Source organism: Galeopterus variegatus, unplaced genomic scaffold (genome assembly GCF_000696425.1).
Source record: "Galeopterus variegatus unplaced genomic scaffold, G_variegatus-3.0.2 Scaffold4011, whole genome shotgun sequence".
Lineage (NCBI taxonomy): Eukaryota > Metazoa > Chordata > Mammalia > Dermoptera > Cynocephalidae > Galeopterus > Galeopterus variegatus.
Genome location: NW_007730122.1, coordinates 186,111 through 196,808, shown reverse-complemented (window position 1 = coordinate 196,808; position 10,698 = coordinate 186,111). Strand labels below are relative to the sequence as shown.

Sequence of the window (10,698 nt, the reverse complement as noted above, 5' to 3'; positions counted from 1 at the left end):
CTCATGCCACTGGGCAGTGACAGGAAACCAAACCCCCAAAGACACTACCCTTGCTACTGCTGCCGTCTGCCCAGTGAACTGAAAGCTCCATTTAGTGTCTGACAGGTCACGTGCTCCATTCAAGTGGACCGCTCAAGTGGGTGCATCTAATAGAGGGAACTTAGGTCACATGTCTTAGTCTGTTTTGTGCCACCACACATGATACCTGAGACTGGATAATTTATGGAAAACAAATTTATTTCCTCACAGTTCTGGAGGCTGAGAAGTCCAAGATTCAACCCTGGACCTGAAATTCACATCCTTCTTACGTGCAAATTACATTCCTTCCATCCCAATAGCCCCAAAACTCATTCTGACGTCAGATTTCCTTCCAGCTGTGAGCTGGTGAAATGAAACAAGGTATGTGCTTCAAAAATACAATTGTGAGACAAGCATAGGATAGACATACCCATTCCAAAAAAGAATGATAGGAAAAAAGAAATGAGTAACACCTCCCAAGTCCAAAACCCAACAAGGCAAACAACATTGAACCCTAAGGCTTGAGAATAATCTTTGACTCCATTCCTCACCTCCTGAACACACTGAGGTGAGGGTTGTGCCCCCAAGGTCCTGGGCAGACTTGCCACCAAGGTGTTGCTGGGCATAGCCCATGCTTCAGATTACATGCACTGAAGTCACATGCCTGTGGCTCTCCCAGGCTGGTGCTGTACTCTGGTGGCTACACAGTTCTGGGTGTTCAGGACAGCCCCGCTCCCACAGCTCCACTAGGTATTGCCTTAGTGGGAAATCTTTGTGGTGGCTTTGCCACCACATCAGATCTCTGCCTGGGCCCTCAGACTGTCCAAGCCATCCTTTGAAATCTTGGTGGAGAAAACCATGCCTCCACACATCTTGCACTCTATGTGTCTGCAGAATTAGTACTACATGGACCAAGGCTCATGGCTTACGCTTTCCTGAGTGGTGACCCAAGCTGATCTGAGCCCAGTTGAGCCACAGCTGGGGTGGCTGAGCAGCGCTGTGCCAGAGCGTGGAGAGCAGAGCTCCAAGGTGGGGAACAAGCCTCAAGGTCCCAAGGAAGCCCTGGTCATTCCACCTTCAAGGCCCTCGCACTGTGGACCTACGCAGGAGAGGCAGCTGTGATTCTCCAAAATGCCTTCAGTAGGTCACCTGAAGACTGGTGCACACTGTTTATATGGAGGAGGTTTCTCTCCTGTGTGTTCTTTCATAGCTTTGGTTTAAACTGGGATGGCTAAAGGCTTTCCCACACTTTCCATTTGTAGGGGTTCTCTGCACTATGCATCCTCACACATGGCAGAAAGGCTGTGTGTTAAAGAAAGCTTTCCCACATGTATACACTGGATTTCTGTGCAGTTTGTGTTTTTTCATGTCTCTGAAAGGAACTATAAGAAATGAAAGCTTTCCCACACTCCTAATATTTGTATGGCTTTTCCCAAGTATAAATTCTTTCTTGTATTCAAAAGGAACTGAAACAATAGAAGGCTTCCCCACATTCCTTACATTCACAAGGTTCCTGTCCAGTAGGGTGTTTTCCTTCCTGTATTCAAAAGGCACCAAAACAACTTAAGGTTTTACAGCATTGCTCACATTCATAGGGTTTGTGTCCAGTATGATTTTTTTCATGTATGTAAAATGAACTGGGGCTAAGAAATGCTTTCCCACAACCCTTATATTTTAAGGTCCACCTCCAGTGTGCCTTATGATGTGCCTTAGAAAGCCTGTGAGAGCAAAGAAGGCTTTCCCACACTCCTTACATTCATAAGGTTTTTCTCCATTATGAGTTCTTTCAGGCTGTCCAAAAGTACTGGAACAATGGAGTGCTTTATCACATTTTTCACATTCATATGTTTTTTTCCCAAGGTGGGCCCTTTCATGTCTTTGAAGGGAGCTGGGACAATTGAATGACTTCCAACATTCTTTACAGTCATAGGGTTTCTGCACAGCATGAATTCTTTCATGTCTTTGTAAGTGACTAGAACTACTGAAGGCTTTACCACATGTTTTACACTCATAGGGTTTCTCTCCAGTGTGAGTCCTTATATGTCTTTGACAAGAACTTGAACGACTGAAGGCTTTCCCACACTGCTTACATTCATAGGGCTTCTCTCCGGTGTGAGTTCTTTCATGCATTCGAAAGCAAAAGGAACGACTGAAGGCTTTACCACATTTTTTGCACTCGTAGGGTTTTAAGCCACTGTGAGTTCTTTCATGCATTCTAAATGAACTGGAAAAAATAAATGCCTTCCCACATTCCTTACATACATACAATTTCTTTCCAGCATGAGTTCTTTCATGTTTTCGAATGCCACTAGAACAAGTGAAGGCTTTCCCACATTGCCTACACTGATAGGGCTTCTCTCCAGTGTGAGTCCTTTCATGTATCTGAAAGGACTGGTAATATTTGAAGGTTTTCCCACATTGTTTACATTCATAGGGTTTCTCTCCAGTGTGAGTTCTTTCATGATTACGAAAGGAACTGGAATAACTGAAGGGTTTACCACACTGCCTGCATTTATAAGGTTTCTCTCCAGTGTGAGTTCTTTCATGTGTCTGAAAGGACTGGTAATATTTGAAGGTTTTCCCACACTGCTTACATTCATATGGTTTCTCTACAGTGTGAGTTCTTTCATGATTTCGAAAAGTACTGGAGCAACTGAAGCCTTTACCACATTGGTTACATTCATAGGGTTTCTCGCCAGTGTGAGTCCTTTCATGTATTCGAAAGTAGTGGCGGTAACTGAAGGATTTCCCACATTGTTTACATTTATATGGCTTTTCTTTATGTTCCCGATACTCAAATAGTTTCTGTTCAGCGTGAGCTCTGATGTGCCTATTAACAGATGAATGACCGATGAAGACGTCACGCACACTGCTTTCACATGCTTTCACCCCTGAAGAAGTTTTCTTGTTCAGATGACAATCTGGAATCTGGCTGAAGGTTTCTCCACACTGACTCCCTTGTTTGCTTTCACAGTCTGTCTCAACCATATGACTTCTGTAAAAAAATGACAAGCACATTACTAAGGCTTTGTTTATAAATGATTTGATATATATTAATAGGTACTGAACTTACATTTTTAACATTATCAGGGAAAATGTAGGCTTTATGTTCTATCTGTACTGGATGAAAATGAATGGACTGAATGTTCTGCAAAAAGGTTCAACCATGGCTATTATCAAAGCAGTGATACTATAAGAAAAAGAAGCAACGGGCCGGCCCGGTGGCGCATTCGGTAGAGTGCGGTGCTTGGGAGTGTGGCGGCGCTCCCGCCGAGGGTTCGGATCCCATATAGAGACCGGTCTGCTCACTGGTTGAGCGCGGTGTGGGCGCAACACTGAGGGTTGTGATCCTGTTACCGGTCACGAAGAAAGACAAAAAGGAAAAAAAAAAAAGAAAAAGCAGCAAAACAAAACAAAAAAACAAAAAAACACTCATGTGGTGTTTCTTAATACTACTGTCAAGGGAACTATTTTGCAAATACTGAACATTTATGTTACCGGTCACGAAGAAAGACAAAAAGGAAAAAAAAAAAAAGAAAAAGCAGCAAAACAAAACAAAAAAACAAAGCAGTGATACTCATGTGGTGTTTCTTAATACTACTGTCAAGGGAACTATTTTGCAAATACTGAACATTTATGCCACATTTAAGTATATAGTTTTAGAGAAACTTTTCTAGAAACAAATAAGTTTGAAGCTGGGTTTATTTGTTTTGTTTGCCTTTTTAATAAATTTCTTGACAGGCTAAGGTTCTCTCCAGGGACAATGCTTTCCCTTCTGAATGCAAATTACCTTAGATTTCTCCTGGGACTTTTGCACTTATCTTTAATATTCTGGTCTTCCCATTTTATTCCTAAAATATAGATGAAAAAAAAATATATGAATTATTATAAAATTACATATATAAAAATTATTATAAGCTAGGTTCATGGCACAGTGTGACCAAGCCTGATTTATTCACCAAAGTATTCCCTTTCCAGATTCCAAATCATTGAACCTTGCTGACAAGGAAAACACACTTGTTCTCTCATTCACTAAGTGAAGGAATAATGTCATCCTTACCTACAAAGGCCAAGTTCCTGAAGGTTTCCTGCATCACATCTCTGTAAAGATTCCTCTGGGAAGGATCCAGCAAAGTCCATTCCTCCTGGGTGAAGTTCACAGCCACATCCTCAAAGGCCACTGAGTCCTGAAACAACATAGATGTGTAGAGGAGGATGAGTAAGACTGACAGCAGTGGGGATCTACACTCAATTCATAGTAAGTTCACATGATGCCATGGACTCCAAATATTTATTCTATGATTTGTTCGGCAGAACTCTCATTCTGTCCACACTCTCATCCTCCCACCCAGCAATTCTGATGCTAGAACTGAACTGTTCAGTAAAGTGACAGCAGAGTAGCAACACCCATCTCCTTGGAGGGCCCAGGGAATAAGATGTGCTGCCTGGGTCACCCCTAATGTCTCTTTGTACAGTGGCTCTATACCACCTGTCATAATGAAGTCCTACTAAACGGTGTGCAGAAGAGGTGACATTAACAGGCCTGAGACTGCTAATTCATGGAAGTGCCAGCTTCCAAAGTTTGTCCTTCACTGGCATCTGAGAACAGAGATTTTGGGAAGGACCCTGCCAACCTCCATGAGAAGAATCGTTCAGCAGGCCTTAACTCTTTAACCAAGGAGTGTGGTGTATGCTGAACTCCTGCTTTCCTTCTGAGAATTTGTAATTTTGTTAGATGCTCAGCAGACAATGCGTAGGTGCCCCAAAAAACACTCTGAGCACTGAGTCTCTAATGCACTTTCTTGGTAGATAATATTTCACATGTTGTCACAAATTGTTGTGTGGGGAATCAGGCCCATCCCATGTGATTACACTGGTGAGAATGTTTGGAAGCGGACATCTGGTTTCCCCTAGATCAAATTTAAGTCAGTATTAAATAAGACTAAAGAAGGATGTTTCACCCTCTTAACTGAAAACCTTAATGTGAAAGGAGAATAAGATAAGGAAAAATATTACACATGTTCTTAGAAAGAACTGAATGTTACCAAGATGTCATCTGTCACAAATATTTTTTAAATTCCATAAACCCCCCAGATTAGTTGGGAGTCAACAAACACTACTTTTCCAAACCTAATAGGAGTAACAAATGTCTAGATAGTCAAGTCTTCTGAACTACAAAGTGACGGCTTGCCTAACATACATGAATTTGAAGGTATAATATTCTGTCCATATTCAGAAAAATGACACTAGACCCTTCTCTTATCACATAACAGAAGTTAACTCAAAATGGATTAAAGACTTAGATGTAAGACACAAAACCATGAAACTACAAGAAAACAGAGGAAATGCTTCAGGATATTGAGCTGGGCAAAGACTTTGCAAAGAAGGGCCGGCCCGTGGCTCACTCGGGAGAGTGTGGTGCTGATAACGCCAAGGCCACGGGTTCGGATCCTATATAGGAATGGCCGGTTTGCTCACTGGCTGAGCGTGGTGCTGACAACACCAAGTCAAGGGTTAAGATCCCCTTACCGGTCATCTTTAAAAAAAAAAAAAAATGACTTTGCGAAGAACTCAAAAGCACAGGCAACAAAAGCAAAAATAAACAAATGAGATTATATCAAACTAAAAAGCTTCTGCACAACAAAAGAAACAATCAACAGAGTAAAGAGACAACATGCAAAATGGGAGAAAATACTTACAAACTATACATTTGACAAGGGATTAATACCCAGGATATACAAGAAACTCAAACAACCCAACAGCTAATATATATATATATGTAAAATCCAATCAAAAAATGGGCAAATGAGCTAAATAGATTTCATTTTTTTTGTGGGGGTGAGGAGGTGGCTGGCCAGTACAGGGAGTGAACCCTGGCCCTTGGTGTTATCAGCACCCTGTTCTGTAAAATCCAATCAAAAAATGGGCAAATGAGCTAAATAGATTTCATTTTTTTTGTGGGGGTGGGGAGGTGGCTGGCCAGTACAGGGAGTGAACCCTGGCCCTTGGTGTTATCAGCACCCTGTTCTAATCAGGTGAGCTAACCAGCCAGTCCTGAGTAGATATTTCTCAAAAGAAAACATACAAATGGCAAACAGGTACATGAAAAAATGCTCAATATCTGGGGCCAGCCTGTGGCTCACTTGGGAGAGCGTGGTGCTGATGGGACCAAGTCAGGGGTTAGGAGCCCCTTACTGGTCATCTTTAACAAAAAAAAAAAAAAAAAAAGCTCAATATCTCTAATCATCAGGGAAATGCAAATCAAAACCACAATGTGATATCATCTCACTTCAGTTAAAATGGTTATTATTAAAAAGACAGAATATAACAAATGCTGGAGAGGATGTGGAGAAAAGGGAACTCTTATATGCTATTAGTGGGAATATAAATTAGTACAGTCACTAGAAAAACAGTATGGAGGTTCTCTCAAAAAACTAAAAATAGAACTACCATATGATCTAGCAATCCCACTATTGGGTGTATATCCAAAAGAAAAGATACCAATATATAAAGAGAGATTTGCTCCCTGCACCTGCCATCTGCCAAAAAAAAAGATATTAGCACTCCCATGTTTATTCACAATAGCCAAGACATGGAATCAGCCCAAGTGTCCATCAACAGATGAATGGATAAAGAAAACGTGGTATATATACATAATGGAATACTTACTATTCAGCTATAAAAAAGAATGAAATCCTCTCATTTGCAGCAACATGGATGAGCTTGGAGGACATTATGTTAAGTGAAGTAAGCCAGAAACAGAAAGAGAAATACCACGTTTCACTCATACATGGAAGCTAAAAAAGTTGACTGCATAAAGGCAGAGAGCAGAATAGTGGTTACCCGAGGCTGTAAACGGGGAGGAAGGGGTAACAGTGATTAATTGGTTAACAGGTACAAAACTGCAGCTAGATAAGAGAAATAATATCTAGTGTTCAATGGCACTGTAATTAACAACAGTGTATGGTATACTTCCAATTAGGTAGAAGAGAAGATTTTGAATGTTCTCAACATACAGAAACAATAAATGTTTGACGTAATGGGAAAAAAAAATCAGCAGGTGCCAGGGTTTCAGGGAAGGAAAGAGGGAGGGATGAATAGTCAGAGCACAGAGGATTTTTAGGGCAATGAAACTATTCTGTGTGATACTGTAATGGTGATTACATGACATTATGCTTTTGGCAAAATCCACAGAACTGTACAACACAAAGAGAAAACCCTATTAATAACTGAGTTAATAATACTACTATATGAATATTGGCTCATAATTGTAACCAATGTAACATGTTAATAATAGGGGAAACTGTGAAGGGGGTACTTATGGGAACTTTCTGTTCAATTTCTCTGTAAACTTAAAGCTGCTATAAAAGTAAGTCTTACCAAAATACCCAGAAGGTACAACATTCTGGACAGCACAGTATTAGCAGAGAAATAAACAACTAGACCAGGGCAGGGGGAAGTCATCAACAGGCCACATTTATATGAAACCTTGATTAATGACAGTGCCATCATTGTAGAGCAGTGGCAGCTATCACAAACACTTTTAATATATGCAGCAGGGACAAACTGGTATGTGATTGGGAAAATGACCTATATTCCCCTCTACTCCACAGACAAAAATCAATTTATTGTATATTTAAATGTGATAGATAAAACTAGAAAGCCTTCAGCCATCACAGGTCCTTTTGAGACAAGAACAGAGAGAATTTTTTCATACAAGAAAAAGAGTAAGCCATGAAAAAGGGACTGATAAATTCAAATATATTAAAAATAAGAGAGATAAAAGACAATGAAGTAGATGAAAAAGTATTCAGGTACAGAGTAAGAATGAATGAACTACATGCTTTAAAAATAGAAAAATAACCCATAGTTCATAGAAGATAAAAGACCACACATAAATGAAGGTCCACCTCCTTGGTAATGAGGAAACAGCCTAATGAAATGTCACATAGGTCCCACTTCATCCTGATTAGAAGGACGAAATTAGCCCATTAGACAATGGCAAGTGTCGATGACCACAGGAAACAAAGTTAATGCACAAATTGAGGGAGGCCCAACTGATACATTTCACCGGTTTCCTGTTATTTGTACTTTACCACAAACTATAGCCCAACAATTTTTCTCTAATGTCCAGAGAATGTATTATGCATTTACACTTGGAGACAGATACAAAAATTATAGGAACAGTATTTTTTACAACAATAAAAAATAAACTTGGGCCGGCCCGGTGGCGCACTGCTACAGTGCGCCGCTTGAGAGCGCAGTGGCGCTCCCGCCGAGGGTTCGGATCCCACATACAGACCGGTTCCCGCTCACTGGCTGAGCGAGGTGTGGGAGCAACACCGAGGGTTGTGATCCCGTTGCCGGTCCCGGTCTGGTACGGGCGCGACACTGAGGGTTGCGATCCGTTGCCGGACACGAAAAAAGACAAAAAGGAAAAAATAAATAAATAAACTTGATAAAGCCCAAACACCATGACCACTGGAACAGATGAGGAAATTTAATGGCCCAAAGCCTCAGATGCTAGCATGTTTCTACACACTGAGGTAAGGAAATTGCTAATACCTTCTCATTGCAGTTCCATTAATGTCTATTTATTGAAAGTTCAAAAGAAGCTAATCTAAAAGAACACTGCTCAGTGAAAAATAACAGACAGTAAAGACATGAAAAATAACCAAAGAATCAGGACAGTGGTCATCTGTGGGGCGATGAGTCAGGGAGGGGACCGTCAGGAGACTCCCAGGATGAATTTTGATGAGGATCCCAAGGATATTTATATTATTGTTATTATTACCAAATCTTATCACAAACTCTTCATTCATTCTTTTGTGAATATACTTCATGAGAAAAATTTAAAGAATTAGGTTTGGAAAGGAACATAACTGTATGTTTGTCTGCCCTGTAATGTGGCAATCTCAGATTTAATTCAAAGAACTGGCAGAAAAAACAGACACAGAGGGCCGGCCCGTGGCTCACTCGGTAGAGTGCGGTGCTGATAACACCAAGGCCGCGAATCAGCCAATTCCATCCCCCTCTAACCTTCCTGCCTCAACTAAGAGGTGAGGATGAGAGGTATGTATGAAAGTCACAAACCAGGGACACAGGCTTCCTAAAATGAGGCCAAATGAGAGGTCAATGGAGTGATTCCCCTCTCCCCACAGCTTACTGAGGCATCGATACAACTGAGAAAACTGCATGCCTCAGACCTTATTTAAGAAGTCTCCAGGGGTACACCAACAAACAGAGTGACACTGATGAAGTGGACAAATTTCTAAAAACATACAATCTACGGAGACAAGTCATAAAGAACCAGAAAAGCTGAGCACACCTACAACTAATAAGGAGCTTGATGCAGTGATCAAAAACCCCAACAAATGAAAGCCCAGGACCAAATAGTATCACTGCTGAAATCTACCACATATTTAAAGAAAAATTAACACCAATCCTCCTCAAAATTTTCCAACAGATTGAAGAGGAGGAAATACTTCCAAACTCATCCCACGAGACCAAAATTACCCTGACTCCAAAAACTCACTAAGACTACCCATGAAGGAAAACTGCACAAATGTCTCTTACACATAGTGAAGCAAAAATCCTCAAGTAAACACTTACTAAGACATACAATAATCAAACCAGTGTGGTACTGGCCTAACGACAGAAATACAGACAATAGAAAAGAATAAAGAGCTCAGAAAGACAGCCTCACAAATTATGGTAAAATGATTTTTCATAAGGTGCCAAGATCAGCCAATGGGAAAAACGTTCTTTTCAACAAATGGTGCTGAAACACCTGGATATACAAAGAAATGAGTTGGACACAGATTGGCGCAGTCCACACCATGGCGGAGTCCTGAAAGGAATAGTTTGGGCTGCCCTCTCCGAGTTGGCAAGGTTGCCGGAGGGAGAGCTGCTGGCAGTGCCACGGCTACGAGCACTTGCTTTCACTGTAAGGATCTCTGCCTTGGCATAGTGGTACTGCTTTTATTTTCTCTTTTGATGTTTTGGTCAGCGTGGCAGTTTCCTGAGTCTCCAAAAGATGCAGAAAATGACACACAAACAGTTGTTGTCATTAAATTAGATAGTCCCACCAAAGATCCGGGAAGATTGAACAATTCCAAATTGTCCCTTTTGAGTCAATTAATTACGCCAACGGATGTTTCAAAAACATCAGTCACGATTAATCATGAGCAATTTCCTTTACCAGAGAAATTAATAAATAAGAGAAGTCCCCATCCTCTTCCCACCATCTGGGTAAATGGTTACATGGGATATAAAATGACGAAGGGAAAAATTTGGTACCCTCCCAGGGGACGTCCAAAGTATGATGTAAATTGGCAAACATCATTTATTGGAGATTATATTAATGGCAAGAGAATGGTTGGCATTAATGAGAAATTATATGATTGGGACAAATTAGGTACATGGGAACGAAACCGTAGAATTCCCTCTACTTGGTGGTGTCCAGTTTTAAATAAATCATTAAGAATCAGGTATTGGGATAAAAATGTATGCTGTAAAATTATTAAACCTGCAAAATTAGGTCTTAGAAGAATAAGAGAGTACACCTAGTTTTGTGAGGGATGGTGCTGTGCACAATGACACTTTGACATTTAGATCAAGATTACAGGGCCACAGAAATGTTAACATTTTTCCTTTTAGCAAAGTTGTATTTACATTTAA

At 40.7% G+C, this 10,698-nt stretch overlaps 1 protein-coding gene across 1 annotated transcript in view; it reads right to left on the bottom strand.

Moving 5' to 3' along the window:
- Positions 1 to 216: 216 nt before the first annotated feature.
- Positions 217 to 10,698, bottom strand: part of LOC103602103 (zinc finger protein 709-like) — a 17,807-nt gene continuing 7,325 nt past the window's right edge. Inside the window, 4 exon segments of the mRNA XM_008586531.1 lie at positions 217 to 1,695; positions 1,698 to 3,013; positions 3,809 to 3,869; positions 4,079 to 4,205. Of these exon segments, the coding sequence (XP_008584753.1) occupies positions 1,328 to 1,695; positions 1,698 to 3,013; positions 3,809 to 3,869; positions 4,079 to 4,205 (1,872 nt within the window). The 3' untranslated portion in view covers positions 217 to 1,327.